Source organism: Saccoglossus kowalevskii, chromosome 3 (assembly GCF_978046115.1).
Source record: "Saccoglossus kowalevskii chromosome 3, keSacKowa6.1, whole genome shotgun sequence".
Classification (NCBI taxonomy): Eukaryota; Metazoa; Hemichordata; class Enteropneusta; family Harrimaniidae; genus Saccoglossus; species Saccoglossus kowalevskii.
Window position 1 is genome coordinate 8,264,310 of NC_140643.1, and position 20,690 is coordinate 8,284,999.

The 20,690-nt window shown below is 37.8% G+C and overlaps 1 protein-coding gene across 1 annotated transcript; it reads right to left on the reverse strand.

Moving 5' to 3' along the window:
* Window positions 1-1,099: 1,099 nt before the first annotated feature.
* On the reverse strand, window positions 1,100-5,402 carry LOC146747457 (uncharacterized). The gene is made up of 3 exons (XM_085496651.1): window positions 5,142-5,402; window positions 4,892-5,024; window positions 1,100-1,212 (listed from the first exon to the last, which is right to left on the reverse strand). The coding sequence occupies exons 1-3, from the start codon at window positions 5,400-5,402 to the stop codon at window positions 1,100-1,102; spliced, it is 507 nt and encodes a 168-aa protein (XP_085352777.1).
* Window positions 5,403-20,690: the final 15,288 nt, after the last annotated feature.

Consider the following 20,690-nt stretch of genomic DNA (forward strand, 5'->3'; position numbering starts at 1 on the left):
ATTGGTATAGCGCAGGTGTGATGGTTCAAATACCAAAATGGCAACAGTAACAAAAAGACTTCCCTGGCGGCGATGATAAAATACGAACACGGAGCCAACAGATGAGGTTTCAACTGGTACTGGTATTATTATACTCTGCAAACATCAAGTACAATAACGCGGTAAAACTCCACTACTCCAATAACTAGATACTTAAACTCCATTACAATTCAACGAGATCTCCGATCTGAACTCAGTGCTGAACAACTCCCCTATATATACCCCCACTGTCTATACATATACCATTACATCAGCATACATAATGAGTCTGGAACTTATTACCAATTTCTAGAATGTTCCACTACCTTCTATTGCCTCCTACAGTGTTCTATTACCTATTCAACCATTTTCTAAAAAAAATCTAGAATATTCCACCCAGACACAGTACGGTTCTAGAACATTCTCAGTGACACGGAAGTGGTAAATAAGTCGTATGCGACATGCCTCCCCTCTCAAGAATATTATAACATATAATATTACATGACTAGCAACGACGTCAATAATACGAATATGATAACAATTTCAAATAAAACAACAATACAATATATGAAATCGAACTGAATAAAGCTTTGAGTACATAAATTCGAAAATCACATACAGTAGAATATAATAAAATATAAAATATAATCATAAACGAATAACATTCTGCTACACTGTTCAAAAGTTCCTCAGTCCATCAATCTACTCAGGTAGTCCGCTACCACATTGTCCCGTCCAGGAATATCCTCAACACGATGATTATATCCTTGCAGAGTCATCGCCCATCTCATCACTCGGTCATTTGCAAACTTGGCTTTATCCAGGTAAGACAATGGTTTATGATCCGTCTGCAAAATGAACTCCACACCGGCTAAATATAGGCGAAATTTATTCACGCCCCATACAATGGCTAAACATTGTTTTTCTACAGTTGAATATTTCTTTTCTGCATCGGATAACTTCTTACTTGCATACGCAACTGGATGAAGCTTCTCACCATGATTCTGCATAAGTACTGCTCCAATTCCTACCTGAGACGCGTCCGTCCACAACACAAATGGTTTCTGTGGGTCTGGCAACTTCAAAATTGGTTTCCCCAATAAGTATTCTCGCAAAGTGTTATATGCGTTCTCCTGAGCCTCTCCCCATAAACTTTGTTGGGTTGTCCTTTCCTTAGTAGATCACTCAGGGGTGCTGCAATAGTTGCGAATAAGGGGATGTGGTCTCTGTAGTAATTGATCAGCCCAAAGAATGATCGGACACCTTTCTTGGTCGCTGGTCTTTGCGCTTCTCGAATTCTTTCCATGTTGTTGTGACTCGGACTCACCCAATTGTGTCCAATTTCATGACCCAGGAATTCTACTGATGTTGCACCCAGAACACACTTGGATGGTCTAGCTGTTATGTCCGCTGCCCTCAGTCTTCGTAACAACTCAGATAATACTTGTACATGCTCATCCCAGCAGCTTGAATAAACTACCAGGTCATCTATATAGCTTCCAACCCCTCCATACCTGACAATAATTTCCTGATTCCCCGCACCAGAGTAGCTCCCGAATTCTTCATTCCAAATGGCATCCTTAAAAATTCATAAGTTCCATTGGGAGTAACAAATGCTGTCTTTGGTATATCTTCTTCAGCTACTGGTATCTGCCAATAACCCTTACTTAAATCAATTTTTGACAGGAACTTACTATTATGTAGCCTCTGAAATATATCCCCTGTTATTACCATTGGCTCAGGGTCAGTTACAGTGACCTTATTTAATTTCCTATAGTCTACACATATGCGATTCAATCTATCCCTCTTCTTCAGAATCACCACCGGTGACGCATAGGGTGATGTGGACTTCCTGATTACTCCCATTTTTAACATATCTTCAATATCTTCCCTAAGGTTCTCCCTTATTGCATATGGTAGTGAGTATGGCTTAGATCGTATTGGTGTATCATTTGTCAGGTCAATCTTATGACTGATTATCTTGGTCTTTCCTGGCAAGTCAGTAAACACCTTATCATAAGTATTGACTAAACACACCAGTTCTTTTCTCTGGTGTTCTGTCAGGTCTGTACCAATTTGAACATCTTTACCTGACTCCTTGGGTATACAAGTTCCTAACTCTAGAAGATCATCTTCGTCTACAGCATTCTCTTCATCTGACTTGTTGCACCCCGCTGTAGCTGCACGCACAGCATTCATCAAGTCTATGGCCGTATTTAGTGAGTAACTTGTCTCACTTCCATCTGGTTGGTCCATCCCGCTCAACATACAACTTTAACATATTTACATGATACGTCTTCACTTTGTCACCTACCCTCACTCGATAATCGTTTTCGCCTATTACCTGCTCCACCACATAAGGACCCTTCCACTGCATCAATAGCTTGTTGTTGTCAGTTGGCAGCAGAATTAACACCTTATCTCCTTCTTTAAGCACTCGCTTCTTCGTTTTACGATCATAGTAACACTTGTATCGATTCTGTGCCTTTTGTAATTCCTCTCGAGCAATCTCTAAAGTCTGTTCTAACTGATCTCTCGACTCAAACACATACTGGTAACTATTAACTATCTCAGGAGTATCGCTCTCTTCAGTCCATAACTCTTTAAGGATCTTTATTGAGCCTCTAACCGTTCAACCATATAACAGCTCAAATGGGGAAAAACCAGTTGACTACTGTGGTACCTCTCTATACGCAAAGAGTAAAGCACTAATATATCGATGCCATTGCCTTGGTTGTTCATGGCACAACCGCTTTAACATCTTCTTCAAAGTACCATTAAACTTTTCCACCAGCTCATTACAGATGGGGTGATAGGGCGTAGACGTCAGCCTCTTAATGCTGAGCAATCTTGATACTTCTTGCATGCATTCTGACACAAACTGAGAGCCCATGTCACTCAGTACTTCTTCTGGAACCCCCAATCGGCTATAAAAGTCAATCAACGCCTCGGCTACAGTCTCCATATCTATATTTTTAAGCGGAACAGCCTCTGGATACCGTGTAGCATAGTCCACCATAGTTAAGATGTATCGATGACCCCCATCACAGGCTGGTGTAATTGGTCCAACCAAATCTATAGCTACATGCTTGAATGGCATATCAATTAAAGGCATCTTACCTAATGGGGCCTTCACAACTGATCCTTTTGAAACAGTCTTCTGGCACACATCACACGACCTACAAAAACTGGTAACATCTTGATGTAGCCCAGGCCAATAAAAGCTAGTTACAATCCGATCTTCTGTCTTCTTTATCCCCATGTGTCCACCAAATATTGAATCATGGGCAATCTCCATAACACGAGTCCTCAACAGTTTCGGCACAACCACTTGACGTACCGTCTTGCCTCCTGGAAATGAACGATTCCGATACACACGATATAGCAAGCCTCCATATACCTGGAACTCGGTTGTATGGTGCCCTCTCACTTCTGGTTCTCTATTATTATAATATTTCTTCAACGATGTGTCTGCTTGCTGCATCTCGATTAATTTGTCTTTTGTTACATGTGCTCCAGTCTTTACATCACACACTTTGAGCGGCTTCACCTTACCAGACTTCTTCGCTTGTGCTCTGGTTGTTACTGCTCCACTCACATTCCACACTGGATCCGGGTCATCTGGTGGTCTTGCTCCGGGCACATTCCCAACAATTAACTCATAGATTGGGTCCTGCACACATAATGCTTCAACCGTTCCTCTCAAATATGGCGTATCAATTTCCACCATGGCGACTGGAACCCTTCTTACAGTACGATCAACCATCAATATATGACCCATCTTTTTTGTATACTGGTCATTTTGTACCAAGCTCTTCTTGACTATAATGCCATTACACCCAGTGTCTCTCAACATGGTCACAACCGTGTCACCAACCTTCCCTTGACCCACAGGCAAAGTCCTGTCCTCCACAACGCCACTCCGTTCCATACATGCACCATTCACAACTTTTAACTGCTCCCCCGATGCTAACAACAAATGGTCCTTCTCAATCATTTTAGGCACAACACTGCTAATTTGAACAGCACAGCTAGCACTGATATTAGACTCCTCTTTAACCACTGCAGCTGCACCAGTAGTAGTGCTGGGTTTGACACTCTTTCTTTCTTGACCCCTGTGTTGTCCACTATGGCAGAACTTAGCCACATGTCCTATGGCACCACACTGAATGCACTGTTCACCTTTGTCATGGTTGACATCAGTATTGCGGGATGGACATTGCTGCTCCATGACCAACACCCTGACATACATAACACCGGATACTACTACCCTGTCCCACATCAGTAATTCTAATGGCAGTCTTATTATCGTTATGCCTCACCTGGTCCTTTGTGAATAACTGTCGACCATGTGCCACTAGGTACTGCTTTGCTATTACTGCCAACTCATCTAAATCTTTGGGTGCTCTTTCTTTAAGATAAACTGTAAGATCTTTTGTACAGGCAACAATAAACTGCTCCTTTACCATCAAGTCGGTAACACCATCATATGTTGCTGCAGTGCCTGACAACTCAACCCATTTAGCAAAATAATTCTTAAGCCACACAATTAACTGGTCAGGACTCTCGAAACTTTCAGGTTTAATTTCACGGAATCGCTTCCTGTACCCATCCTCTGTGAAATCGTATCTTGTCAACAGCGCCACCTTCACACGATCATAATCAACTGCATCAGTGTCGGACATCCTGGAATATACTTCCAGTGCTCTACCAGTCAACAGCGCACTCAATTTTGTGGCCCATCCATTTCTATGCCAACTCGCATTCGTTGCAAACCTCTCAAACCGCAATAAATAACTATCAAGTTCGTCCTTACCATCAACAAATGCAGGCAATTTTGGTGACTGTGCATCACTGACCACATTTCGTTGACCGCCAAAATCAGCCTGTTGGAACCCAGGCATTGCTGTTTGCAGCTCTAATCTCCTCAACTCAAATTCTCTTTCCTTTTCTTCCGCTTCCAGTTGTAACTTTTCTTTTCTTTCCTCAATCTCCATTTTCCTTACCTATGCTTCCCTTTCCATTTCTCGCTGTTCCGCTTCCATTCGCAATTTCTCTTTTTCACCTGCTTCCGCTTCCAGCCGTAATTTTTCCTTTCTTTTCCCAATCTCCATTTTCCTCACCTCTGCTTCCCTTTCCTTTTCTCGCTGTTCTGCTTCCGCTTCCAGCCGTAACTTTTCCTTTCTTTCCTCAATCTCCATTTTCCTCACCTCTACTTCTATTTCCATTTTTGCCTTTCTCTCTTCCCTCGCCGCTTGTCTGTCAGCTCGCTGAGAACTCAGTTGCTCCAAAATAAATTTCCTTTTGTCTTCTCCAGTCATTCCCAGTTCATCCGCCCATTCCATCAACTCTTGTTTCGACATATCTTTTATCGCGCTGGCCATGTTGTCTTCTATATGTCTTCACTGTTCCCGGACGAGCCCCCAGATGTCACACGCAACGTAATATTACCGTAATTAGTATAGTACAGGTGTGATGGTTCAAATACCAAAATGGCAACAGTAACAGAAAGACTTCCCTGGCGGCGATGATAAAATACGAAGACGGAGCCAACAGCTGAGGTTTCAACTGGTACTGGTATTATTATACTCTGCAAACATCAAGTACAATAACGCGGTAAAACTCCACTACTCCAATAACTAGATACTTAAACTCTAATACAATTCAACGAGATCTCCGATCTGAACTCAGTGCTGAACAACTCCCCTATATTTACCCCCACTGTCTATAAATAGACCATTACATCAGCATACATAATGAGTCTGGAACTTACTACCAATTTCTAGAATGTTCCATTACCTTCTATTGCCTCCTACAGTGTTCTATTACCTATTCAACCATTTTCTAAAAAAAATCTAGAATATTCCACCCAGACACAGTACGGTTCTAAAACATTCTCAGTGACACGGAAGTGGTAAATAAGTCGTATGCGACAGTCACTACCCAGGTAAATGAGTTTCATTCCAAACATTGGTCTCTACTCGCTGAAATGAGTAGTAGTCCAAACACTAGTCACTACCCAGATAAATGAGTTTCATTCCAAACACTGGTCTCTACTCGCTTAAATGAGAAGTAGTCCAAAAACTAGTCACTACCCAGGTAAATGAGTTTCATTCCAAACACTGGTCTCTACTCGCTTAAATGAGTAGTAGTCCAAACACTAGTCACTACCCAGGTAAATGAGTTTCATTCCAAACACTGGTCTCTACTCGCTTAAATGAGAAGTAGTCCAAAAACTAGTCACTACCCAGGTAAATGAGTTTCATTCCAAACACTGGTCTCTACTCGCTTAAATGAGTAGTAGTCCAAACACGAGTCACTACCCAGGTAAATGTGTTTCATTCCAAACACTGGTCTCTACTCGCTTAAATGAGTAGTAGTCCAAACACTAGTCACTACCCAGGTAAATGAATTTCATTCCAAACACTGGTCTCTACTCGCTTAAATGAGTAGTAGTCCAAACACTAGTCACTACCCAGGTAAATGAGTTTCATTCCAAACACTGGTCTCTACTCGCTTAAATGAGAAGTAGTTCAAAAACTAGTCACTACCCAGGTAAATGAGTTTCATTCCAAACACTGGTCTCTACTCGCTTAAATGAGTAGTAGTCCAAACACGAGTCACTACCCAGGTAAATGAGTTTCATTCCAAACACTGGTCTCTACTCGCTTAAATGAGTAGTAGTCCAAACACTAGTCACTACCCAGGTAAATGAATTTCATTCCAAACACTGGTCTCTACTCGCTTAAATGAGTAAAACGACTCGAAACAAGGAAATGAAAATGAATGAAAAGCAATTATACGCCACACCAAACTCAAAGGTTTTATTATTGAGAAAATGGAAATTGTTGGAAAATTGAACAAATTACATTCAAAATATCACACCTCTAACCTTTTTCTGTGGGAAAACGTCAGATAAAGGGATTTTGCAAAAAATAGGGATTTAAATGCTAATGGTTTATTGTCTGGAAAATGCCAACAATGACAAAATGTTTATTGGCCTTAAGTCAAGCTAAACTGTTTTCAAGTTCGGCTGGGTATTCTCGAGAACATCAGTTTGTCATCTCAATTTAAAACAAAATTGGGCACCTATTTAATGATTTGTTATTGTACCAGTACAACACCATCGACGTGGTATGAAAGACTGTTAAACTGTTCGGGGAACACAATTATAGAAACAATCTTTATGTTATGAGATTACAGAAGGTCTATGCTTGTAGGACAGTTTTGTGAAATACCTCGTGTTATACAGTTTGTGTACAGCCCGGGAAATATCTCTATATTTCATTCATAATCGAACCATCAAGCTTTATTTTCGACTGATGGCTGATGACGCCATGCTCTCTATATGTCATTTACCGCTCACTGCGAGATCCCGAGTTATGCGTGAAATCAAACGTATAAGCAGGACAAACAAAGTTCCTAGCGTCGTAGTGGCGTCAAAACATCGCGTGGGATTCAACAAAAGCGAAATTATTTGTTTAGGTATTTCTTTGCCTAATAATGTGCTGTACACATTTGATGATGGACATGGTGATGAATAAAGGTTATATCAATGCCATGTCTCCCTCTGATAGGCATTTTGACATTGAACTATAAAAAAGAGAAAATAAAGTTCAAAACCAAATCATTCGATTTTAACAACAGATGTTCGATCCGCGTCTTTCTCGCATTACATTGGTGATTTTCTATTGCGGAACACTCGTATTCGACAAGACTCAGGTGCTTCAATCATAATTTTTTACCATCACGTATCAAAACACTCAAGTTATTTATTTTGTGTTGATATAGCAGCGTCAACTCGACACAACCCTCCTCATTTGTCTACGTAATTATACCTTACAAAACATTCTAACATTTACGTCATGTGTTACGTCTTCTGTTGTCTTCTACCAACCAAGGGGTCAGTGCTTAGTACCGTGTGATGATGCATTCCAATGCAACACCCCGACGATCTCTACAAACAATTGGGTTTACGCTCGTACAATGAACTGTGAACGTCCGACTGAGCACGTGTTCGGAAATATCTTAGAAAGAATTGATACTAAGATAACTCATATATTAGAATGTTATTGTAAGTCATTTATATACATATTACCTAAGATTACTGTCAAGCAACTTACCGATTACTAACACTCGTTCCACAAAATCTATAAATGTATATCGTTTTAATAACAACAATTATGAATAAGATTTTGTTCTGTGCATGGTAATTCACTTCGAATGTTTTCCGCTTCTAACCGGTAACCGAACACGACAAGTACTCGCAGGAACCCCACTGATCGAATCGTGTGGGTTATTTGCAATTATCCAGCTAACAAGTCAGTAGTAACTTTTTAATAAGAATGAAGCCCACTTTAGCGCTAATTGAAAATGTAAACTTTAATCAAGATACAACGCCAATCACCAATTATCCCGCACTCTTTTAAACAAACACTGAACGTTTGTGGATAAACTTGGAAATACACACTGTCTACTTTTCACACTTATGTCTATTTCACTCATGGCGTACGTGGCGAGATGAAACTGACACATTTAACACACTATGAATGATTGGGCAGTTACTTATATCACGCGGTTATGTATATTTCACAGTCCGTCCATCCGTAGCCTACGCTCCGATATGCAATTCACTTAGTTGGGTGTACAAGTTGATAGAACGATTTTTCCTGCCATTCATTAATAACACTAATTTCTATTAGACAGAATAAATCAATTGTAAGTGTTCAGGCTATAACGCGTAAGTCACTCGTATTGACCAAGAATCCTTTTATCTTATCTTTTGAACTGCACCTATAATGCGACGTTACTGGTGGCAACCACTGACGTTTGTACACCATAACTAGGATAAATGCCGGGTTTAAAGATTTACATAATGTTAACATTCATTTATAAAATGCGCTGCATAATTCACTCATTTCTCTGTATAGAAAGTTCAACTTCTGCGGAAAATATACACCTTCAATGTGAAAGGCAAATGCTCTTGATGAATAGTTTAACGTCAAACATTGAAAAAAACAACTTATTATCATCGTTGTAAGAACGTAAGAAGCCTGAATCCCGTGATATTAATAGCATGTCACAACGTTTAGCAGTCAATCTATATTAACTCACTAAGGTTTTTATATTTAGGAACAAGCTCGATCATAGTAATGATTTGTTTGTAGTAAGTGCGTGTAGCGAAGTATACATTTTTTAAATTTTTTTAAATTTTTTTTTTATTTAGTATTCATCCCGCCAAAATCAAGTAATAACATGTCCGCTATGTTGAAATATAATCCGAATATTTGCTCTGCACATGCATACCTATAAGTTACCACCATGTACCATAATTACAAAAGTCGTTTATTGGGAGCTATTGACATGGTGACATTGACTGGAAATATTTTGAAATGACAAGAGAGAGATTATTAAAAGTGTGCGCTATACTCATGAGAAAGTTATGCAGCCATCTTTGCGGGGCGTTGACATTAGTGGCTTTACGTAAACCTATTCGTTTGTGGTAACGAGCGAGGAGTAATTTGATTACTTTGCCGGGAATCCGTGCTTGTTTCATTAATTGTTTTAGACATCGACGAGTAGCAGGGGACATACTAGCGTTGTAATACGCTTATACTTTTTTCACGTTCTCACAAGAAGTAAGTTACACTCGCTCTACATCCTCTTATACTACATACAGTCTTAAATAAGACAATTCAAACATGTGGGAATCAACTATTTTCTGAAGATTCCATTCAAAAAATAGCGTTTCATAGTATTTTGATAGTAATAAAAAACGAAAGAGACCGACTCGTGCTTCTAAGATGAGGTGTGAGTAATTGTCAAATCCCATAAAATAGGGTCAGCGATTCGAGAAGACAGGGTAAATAATAAGCTCTTGCTCAGAGTTGGTGTCTATCGTAAATGTAGTGCGAATTCCAATACACACCTCCGTCATTAGGCAAGCAGCAGGGAGAATGACCTGAGGGAGACTGGATATCTTGAGCGGTGCCTTTGTGAATTCTACCCTACGCCTTCATTCATTCAGTGAGCTCTGCGTGGTCTCCGCTGAAGCGGATGTTGACAGCGACTGACGCGAAACCTATCGTTGGACTGAATTAGTTTTTCAGTTAATATTAGGTGATTGATAAGGTGTCTGCGTTCAAACACTTACATTGCGAGCGAAAGATATTTTGATGAGCATATTTCTCTTTCACAAATATTCTAATCTCGTCTTCCGTTTTCGGCTTTTTTCAAATATAATTGAAAACGGCGCTTTAAAACACATTTTAACCTTTCCCACACAACGTATAGAAGGAACAAAGCAATACAAAGAAAATGGCGTCGACAGCAGTGACGACCTCCCCAAATAATATCCCTTATTCGATAATAGTTGTTATCTCAAAGTCATCGGTGCAGTACCAAATATAGCATGTAGAAATAAAAAACAAAAACGGTAAAATAGCTACATTCGTATTTAAGTATTGTTTGAATATGTACTTAATTAGTCCATGTTTAATTTGATTCAGACTCCTAATCGTGTAATTAATATTAAACATCGTTTTTCAAGTTTTGTTTGATGGAATCGTCTTTTGGCCTGGGGGAGGGGGGGGGCGATGAAAATAGCCGCGGACGGTGAAACTGTTATTAGAGCTTCGTAATTGTCAAACAGTAAGCGTTCGATTTGAACTCGTGGTATTAGCCAGCTAATCAGGTTAAAAATAGTCGTAGTTGTCGGTAAGATCCGAAGACGTCACTCACGTTTTTACGTTGGAGAATTACATAACGATGGACCGACCATTGTAATTATTCGTATTTACCCTAACCTAAATATCGCCTAGTCCGGATTATTAAAACTGTATAAAATCCTAAGTTACGATAACATTTTCAATGAAATCACGTGAGCTACCCTCGCGCCCGATGCAAAGTTTTGTTTTCCAAAGTTTTGTTTTTTGTTAAAACCAAAACCAATGGTTCAATGTTTTTTCCTGTCAGTGGCCATCAAAAACACGACCCTCATCATGATCTCGACTTCACGCACGAACAAAGCCATCAGCGGCGTCTTTGGCAAATTAGAGTTATTTACTTTATTTACATATTATTAGTGTTCAGATAAAGTGAAAAAAGCTGTTTGACCAGAGAATTTGGAGACGTTCTAGGGAATTTACTTACATTTTTTTTCATCATCTTGAAGGCATTAGATTTATTATAATCAATTAGGGACAATACCCTCTGTGTAGATGAAAGATATATCAATGGGAGTGTGCTTTCGGTCTGTCAGTGACAGACTCTCGCCTAGTCAGGACACCTTTGCAAGGACTTCTCTATTGAGTGCAGGATAATATTTCTTGAGCGTACGACATATTTTAAATTTTTGTTCAGAATATTCAAAAGTTCAAAATATTTTTATAATTCATTTAGCGAGAGGTAGTTTTTTTTGTTTTTTGCATAATTAAATAATTCCTATGCATGCACTTTGAATTTGAAGGTGCTAGAACGAAAGCAAAAAGGGAGGGTAATGCCATCCTTGTTTATACATTATGGTGGCAGCCGGCTTCAGAGAGGAACATTTTGAACATGAAAGAACACAAGAGATATATCTTCGTCGGGAAGAATAACTAAATATTCAGTTTCATTGGACTAGGAGATAAAGACAGAGTTTACGTCATTACGTTATTAAATTCACCCTCTTTTCAAACCGATTGATTTGATTGGCCACAGGTTCGACACATCATGGATGAGTTATTCGCTAGCGACCATAATATAGTTGCAACGAACAGCGGATAGTCGACCGTTGACCAGTACGCACACGCTTAACTTAAAGGCGTAATTAATCTTCGATGAGATATTTACTCAATAAAAAATGCATTAATCTACAGCATTATCGGACTAAATGCATCATCCTCATTATAATATTTTGAAATTATTTCGAAATCATATCACAAATATATTTTTTTGTTCAGACTTTTTAAAAAGACGCAGAATAGTACACAAGCCTGTCCCACTGTTTTTACGACGCTGTATCCAGTTTATGTTGACTGAGTTTTAGTCTATATTAATTTATCACAGTCGTCATCGGGTTAGAAAAGTAGGTTTCCATTCACACTTTATGTTTAGTATCACAAGGAAATCTTGACATGTCATCGAAACGCAAAAGCTGTATACAACCCCATTAGTCGACTACACACCAAGCACTATATTAGGTTTAAGAGAAATTTTGTTTTTCTACTTAATGATGGCGATAACAATTGTATTGTGTTTTACGCAGAGATAAAGAGAATTGTTCAACGGCGTGTGTTCATTATTATCAACGCGATAACAGAGACAAATGGCACAACATACATTTGTTTCACATTATTTAAGTATTTTGATAATAATCAGTGTCTACCTGATATTTTGATTGTCAAGAAAATTTACCAGAACTAGATCATGGGTGACACATCTATTACAAACAACTTGCTACTGAAAAGTCAAAACTAATTCCACACCTAACTCGGATGGCGTATACGCTATTTCACATTATCGCTCATGAAATCTTAGCGATACAAGCAATTATTTACTGTAACCAGGTTACAGTGACGACACATAAACAGTTACTGTTATGTCCGTTGTTCCATTAGTTTGACGCAAATACGTTCGTGTGCAACTACAACGCGTAGATACAATTGTTTTCAGATATTTTACACTCATCGAGTATGAACACATAATAAATATCTGAGAATATAATAAATTAAACCCACAAAATATATGTTGCTGAACATTTGTAATAATGTTAATTTCTTGTTAAAGTAACTTGCTTTCTACTGGGGACGTAGACTGTCCCACGTCACAATCACTTTTAACTTGATTTACGCAAATGCCGCTGCCTTCTAAAATGTAACAGTTATTGATAACCTGCTTCCGAATTTGGATCACAAATTCGTAGTCCGCAGGGAAAATAACAGGTACGTAAATTTGTTCTGTTCTGAGTGTTGCGTCATCGTAAGATTTCTTTCTCAGTTACAGCTTTTTTAACATCGTTGAGTTTGCTACCGAAGCATCAGTGGCGTCTATTTGCCAACTGTAAATTAGAGAGCGGTATTAGCGATCAAGTGACCCTCTGTTTTCATGAAAGCGACAGGCTTGATCTACTCACTGTTTATTTACACAGTCTTCGTTATAACAATACGCACTCAGACTGTTAGCAGGTGGAGTAAAATGTCATAATCTCATGAAACAACTACTGTACTTACGACTCCCTTACAGGCCGTTATGACACAACCCGGGGACACAACCCACCCACTAACGTCAGTGTGTTTATTGTATTATACACGAAAGCTATATAAAAATGTAGTACAATACATTGACACAGTTGTCAATATTTAAGTCGCTCTTGGTTCACTTACAGACCGTTATGACATAATCCACCAACTAACATCACTGTATTTACTTTATTTGACATGTCTCGATGCGAAAAGTTGCGCTCGTAATCACCATCTCTGCCGGCCAAGGTTTATTTATTTGGCCGTCGTCTCAAAATTATAACCATGAAACCTTGCGAATCGAACGATGCTTCGACTCAAGAAAAGCATAAACAAATATTTGGAAATAATTTCTAATTGGCTAATCAAGGTCGTACGCATCACTTGTAGGTCATTTGTATTGATAAACAAACGCGCTCTTCCAGTAGCAAATCTGGTTCGACTAAATACCTTGCTAGTTCATTTAACTGTACAACAATCAAATTCAATATCTTTGCCATCAATGGTCAATATTACGATGTTTTGTGTTTGCCACCAATGCCGCCAAAACTGGTGGTGTGTGCGCACGTGACATTGGTAGTTGCTGGGTGACGTACTGGAGTACTTGGACCTACTGCTCATATGAATGTGAATATACAAGTGGATTTCGTCATCGTACTAAAGAAATCACAAGTAACTGCTCGGGATGTGACCGTGATGTGGATTTGGTGCAGAGTGTTGGCTGCAATAAACTGCTGTAACTGCAGTAAGTTACACTATAGTTTTACAGACGTTAAGTGAATTAAATAAGTAATACTAATTAAATTAATAAACTAATTAATTTAACTGAAATTTAATATTGACCACTTAACTTATTAGAGACTGGATTCATCTAAACTGATAGATAGATAGACAGGTCATTGTCATGGAATCTATTTTTCGAAACTAGAAGTTCATTAAAATGCCGTAGCTCTTAAATTGGATTAATGAGATCTTTAAACCACACCCATACATAAAAAAATAAATAATATGGTATAATATCAGTCAAGCATCGGCGACTTTTGCGCTATTTGTACCCTGCTAGGTTTTTGCAGCCAATGTAGTCTAGACTGGGTAATACAATAATAACAAACTATGGCACATGCATATGTGTACAACTGACTTGTTATGGCATTCCTATTTAAGTGCAATTAAAACACCCACTGTATAACACTTGAATCTCACAGTCAGTTGGCGTACAATTGATTATCAAATAAATTTACGAATAATACACGTATATTCAATATTTAAATATGATGATATGAATATTTTGAATCTGGCCGGGTTCTAAAAACAATACACAAATTTTCGATTTCCACAAAAAAGTTAAAAAATACCCAACTTGCATAGCCAAACGATATATATAGTTATATCTGCTAACGAAATTCGGACACGTTTCGCGTTTTTGGATGAATTCCATGCATACGAACACCTCAGTGGGCAAAAGACAAAGAATTTCAATGGTATTCGAAATCTAACATTTTCATTACCTTAGCCTTTTAAGTTCGGGCGTATTTAAGATGGTCGGTAATATAGTCACATTTATGAGGTAATTATCACTTGTACGCTAGCTTATTGTGCTATAACTGCAGCGAACTCTAACACCCATGTGAATTTAGCAAATTTCAATAATATACGGTTTTCTGTTTATACATCTGTAGGTTCAAGTTATCAAGGGTCATCTAATGATAATTTAAGACTTCTATACGTAGTTGCATCATGCACGTATTCAGTTTTCTATTTTTTCTTCTATTTGAAAACTTTCCATTAATTAAAAAAGTTACAAAAATGCCACGATTTTCTACTATAAATGATTGACATCACAGTAAGAAAAAATGCCGGAACGTTGCTTTATATCGTTTCCATGTGTGTGTTGAAACAAAAAAAAATAAAATTCAACAGGACGTTTAGTCAGGGAGTCTCCCATGCAAGTACTAATCACGCCCGATTGTGTTTTACTTTAAACATTTGTCGAGTACCTAACCCCACAGCTGCATAGATTATTCGAAATTAAGTCGAATTTGCGGCTATTTCATGTTTTGGGATGTTTGAAACAGATATCGCTTGCACAAGCATCTTCTAGAATGACATATGACCTCTACATACTTGGAGTAACACTACGGTAATTTAACAGCATTTTACGAAATATTTATTCGCATTTTCGAATGTTCAACTACGGTACCTGTTAATATGATATCACAGGCAACAATCCCGAATGAAACTAACAACTTTGCAATTGCTTTTCACAACTTTGATAACAGTTTGTCGTCGATTTTTCGGTTGACTGTTGTGATAATCTGCTAAGATATGAGGCATTATCGGAACATTTACTTAATGTTTTCAAAATTTAACTGCGGGGATGTCATGATAATGACATAGGCTAAATATACAAGCAACTCCGCCAACATTTCCTTCGTTTTTTCAAACTTTGCACGCTGTTTTCTAACATTTTACAGTCACCTCATGTGAACATATATAGGCTGCTTTCAATGGGCTTTAATTAATTTTCCCGACTTTACAACTGTGCGTTTTTATATGCCAACAACTTAGGTCATATATACAAATGCAGCTACCAACTTTGCAATAACTTTGCACAACTTTGCAATCACTTTGAACAACTTTGCACGGTGCGTTAACAGCGTAAAACCCACTACGTGGCGACAGCATCAACAACTTGTTCGTGAAAATTAGAGCGAATTTGAAACCTTTTCATTAATTAAAAAAGTTACAAAAATGCCACGATGTTCTACTATAAATGATTGACATCACAGTAAGAAAAAATGCCGGAACGTTGCTTTATATCGTTTCCATGTGTGTGTTGAAACAAAAAAAAATAAAATTCAACAGGACGTTTAGTCAAGGAGTTTCCCATGCAAGTACTAATCACGCCCGGTTGTGTTTTACTTTAAACATTTGTCGAGTACCTAACCCCACAGCTGCATAGATTATTCGAAATTAAATCGAATTTGCGGCTATTTCATGTTTTGGGATGTTTGAAACAGATATCGCTTGCACAAGTATCTTCTAGAATGACATATGACCTCTACATACTTGGAGTAACACTACGGTAATTTAACAGCATTTTACTAAATATTTATTCGCATTTTTGAATGTTCAACTACGGGACTTGTTAATATGATATCACAGGCAACAATCCCGAATGAAACTAACAACTTTGCAATTGCTTTTCACAACTTTGATAACAGTTTGTCGTCGATTTTTCGGTTGACTGTTGTGATAATCTGCTAAGATATGAGGCATTATCGGAACATTTACTTAATGTTTTCAAAATTTAACTGCGGGGATGTCATGATAATGACATAGGCTAAATATACAAGCAACTCCGCCAACATTTCCTTCGTTTTTTCAAACTTTGCACGCTGTTTTCTAACATTTTACAGTCACCTCATGTGAACATATATAGGCTGCTTTCAATGGGCTTTAATTAATTTTCCCGACTTTACAACTGTGCGTTTTAATATGCCAACAACTTAGGTCATATATACAAATGCAGCTACCAACTTTGCACAACTTTGCAATCACTTTGAACAACTTTGCACGGTGCGTTAACAGCGTAAAACCCACTACGTGGCGACAGCATCAACAACTTGTTCGTGAAAATTAGAGCGAATTTGAAACCTTTTCATTAATTAAAAAAGTTACAAAAATGCCACGATTTTCTACTATAAATGATTGACATCACAGTAAGAAAAAATGCCGGAACGTTGCTTTATATCGTTTCCATGTGTGTGTTGAAACAAAAAAAAATAAAATTCAACAGGACGTTTAGTCAGGGAGTCTCCCATGCAAGTACTAATCACGCCCGATTGTGTTTTACTTTAAACATTTGTCGAGTACCTAACCCCACAGCTGCATAGATTATTCGAAATTAAGTCGAATTTGCGGCTATTTCATGTTTTGGGATGTTTGAAACAGATATCGCTTGCACAAGTATCTTCTAGAATGACATATGACCTCTACATACTTGGAGTAACACTACGGTAATTTAACAGCATTTTACGAAATATTTATTCGCATTTTCGAATGTTCAACTACGGTACCTGTTAATATGATATCACAGGCAACAATCCCGAAAGAAACTAACAACTTTGCAATTCCTTTTCACAACTTTAATAGCAGTTTGTCGTCGATTTTTCGGTTGACTGTTGTGATAATCTGCTTAGATATGAGACATTATCGGAACATTTACTTAATGTTTTCAAAATTTAACTGCGGGGTTCTGATGATAATGACTTAGGCTAAACGTACGAGCAACTCCGCCAACATTTCCTTCGTTTTTTTCAAACTTTGCACGCTGTTTTCTAACATTTTACAGTCACCTCATGTGAACATATATAGGCTGCTTTCAATGGGCTTTAATTAATTTTCCCGACTTTACAACTGTGCGTTTTTATATGCCAACAACTTAGGTCATATATACAAATGCAGCTACCAACTTTGCAATAACTTTGCACAACTTTGCATTCACTTTGAACAACTTTGCACGGTGCGTTAACAGCGTAAAACCCACTACGTGGCGACAGCATCAACAACTTGTTCGTGAAAATTAGAGCGAATTTGAAACCTTTTCATTAATTAAAAAAGTTACAAAAATGCCACGATTTTCTACTATAAATGATTGACATCACAGTAAGAAAAAATGCCGGAACGTTGCTTTATATCGTTTCCATGTGTGTGTTGAAACAAAAAAAAATAAAATTCAACAGGACGTTTAGTCAGGGAGTCTCCCATGCAAGTACTAATCACGCCCGATTGTGTTTTACTTTAAACATTTGTCGAGTACCTAACCCCACAGCTGCATAGATTATTCGAAATTAAGTCGAATTTGCGGCTATTTCATGTTTTGGGATGTTTGAAACAGATATCGCTTGCACAAGTATCTTCTAGAATGACATATGACCTCTACATACTTGGAGTAACACTACGGTAATTTAACAGTATTTTACGAAATATTTATTCGCATTTTCGAATGTTCAACTACGGTACCTGGTAATATGATATCACAGGCAACAATCCCGAATGAAACTAACAACTTTGCAATTGCTTTTCACAACTTTGATAACAGTTTGTCGTCGATTTTTCGGTTGACTGTTGTGATAATCTGCTTAGATATGAGACATTATCGGAACATTTACTTAATGTTTTCAAAATTTAACTGCGGGGATGTCATGATAATGACATAGGCTAAATATACAAGCAACTCCGCCAACATTTCCTTCGTTTTTTCAAACTTTGCACGCTGTTTTCTAACATTTTACAGTCACCTCATGTGAACATATATAGGCTGCTTTCAATGGGCTTTAATTAATTTTCCCGACTTTACAACTGTGCGTTTTTATATGCCAACAACTTAGGTCATATATACAAATGCAGCTACCAACTTTGCAATAACTTTGCACAACTTTGCATTCACTTTGAACAACTTTGCACGGTGCGTTAACAGCGTAAAACCCACTACGTGGCGACAGCATCAACAACTTGTTCGTGAAAATTAGAGCGAATTTGAAACATTTTCATTAATTAAAAAAGTTACAAAAATGCCACGATTTTCTACTATAAATGATTGACATCACAGTAAGAAAAAATGCCGGAACGTTGCTTTATATCGTTTCCATGTGTGTGTTGAAACAAAAAAAAATAAAATTCAACAGGACGTTTAGTCAGGGAGTCTCCCATGCAAGTACTAACCACGCCCGGTTGTGTTTTACTTTAAACATTTGTCGAGTACCTAACCCCACAGCTGCATAGATTATTCGAAATTATGTCGAATTTGCGGCTATTTCATGTTTTTTGATGTTTGAAATCGATATCGCTTGCACAAGTACATTCTAGATTGACCTATGACCTCTACATAATTGGAGTAACACTACGGTAATTTAACAGCATTTTACGAAATATTTATTCACATTTTCGAATGTTCAACTACGGGACTTGTTAATATGATATCACAGGCAACAATCCCGAATGAAACTACCAACTTTGCAATAGTTTTTCCCAATTTTGTTACCAGTTTGTTGTCTATTTTTCGGTTGACTGTTGTGATAATCTGCTAAGATATGAGACATTATCGGAACATTTACTTAATGTTTTCAAAATTTAACTGCGGGATTGTGATGATAATGACTTAGGCTAAATGTACAAGCAACTCCGCCAACATTTCCTTCGTTTTTTCAAACTTTGCACGCTGTTTTCTAACATTTTACAGTCACCTCATGTGAACATATATAGGCTGCTTTCAATGGACTTTAATTAATTTTCCCGACTTTACAACTGTGCGTTTTTATATGCCAACAACTTTGGTCATATATACAAATGCACCTACCAACTTTGCAATAACTTTGCAATCACTTTGAACAACTTTGCACGGTGCGTTAACAGCGTAAAACCCACTACGTGGCGACAGCATCAACAACTTGTTCGTGAAAATTAGAGCGAATTTGAAACCTTTTCATTAATTAAAAAAGTTACAAAAATGCCACGATTTTCTACTATAAATGATTGACATCACAGTAAGAAAAAATGCCGGAACGTTGCTTTATATCGTTTCCATGTGTGTGTTGAAACAAAAAAAAATAAAATTCAACAGGACGTTTAGTCAGGGAGTCTCCCATGCAAGTACTAACCACGCCCGGTTGTGTTTTACTTTAAACATTTGTCGAGTACCTAACCCCACAGCTGCATAGATTATTCGAAATTAAGTCGAATTTGCGGCTATTTCATGTTTTGGGATGTTTGAAACAGATATCGCTTGCACAAGTATCTTCTAGAATGACATATGACCTCTACATACTTGGAGTAACACTACGGTAATTTAACAGCATTTTACGAAATATTTATTCGCATTTTCGAATGTTCAACTACGGTACCTGGTAATATGATATCACAGGCAACAATCCCGAATGAAACTAACAACTTTGCAATTGCTTTTCACAACTTTGATAACAGTTTGTCGTCGATTTTTCGGTTGACTGTTGTGATAATCTGCTTAGATATGAGACATTATCGGAACATTTACTTAATGTTTTCAAAATTTAACTGCGGGGATGTCATGATAATGACATAGGCTAAATATACAAGCAACTCCGCCAACATTTCCTTCGTTTTTTCAAACTTTGCACGCTGTTTTCTAACATTTTACAGTCACCTCATGTGAACATATATAGGCTGCTTTCAATGGGCTTTAATTAATTTTCCCGACTTTACAACTGTGCGTTTTTATATGCCAACAACTTAGGTCATATATACAAATGCAGCTACCAACTTTGCAATAACTTTGCACAACTTTGCATTCACTTTGAACAACTTTGCACGGTGCGTTAACAGCGTAAAACCCACTACGTGGCGACAGCATCAACAACTTGTTCGTGAAAATTAGAGCGAATTTGAAACATTTTCATTAATTAAAAAAGTTAC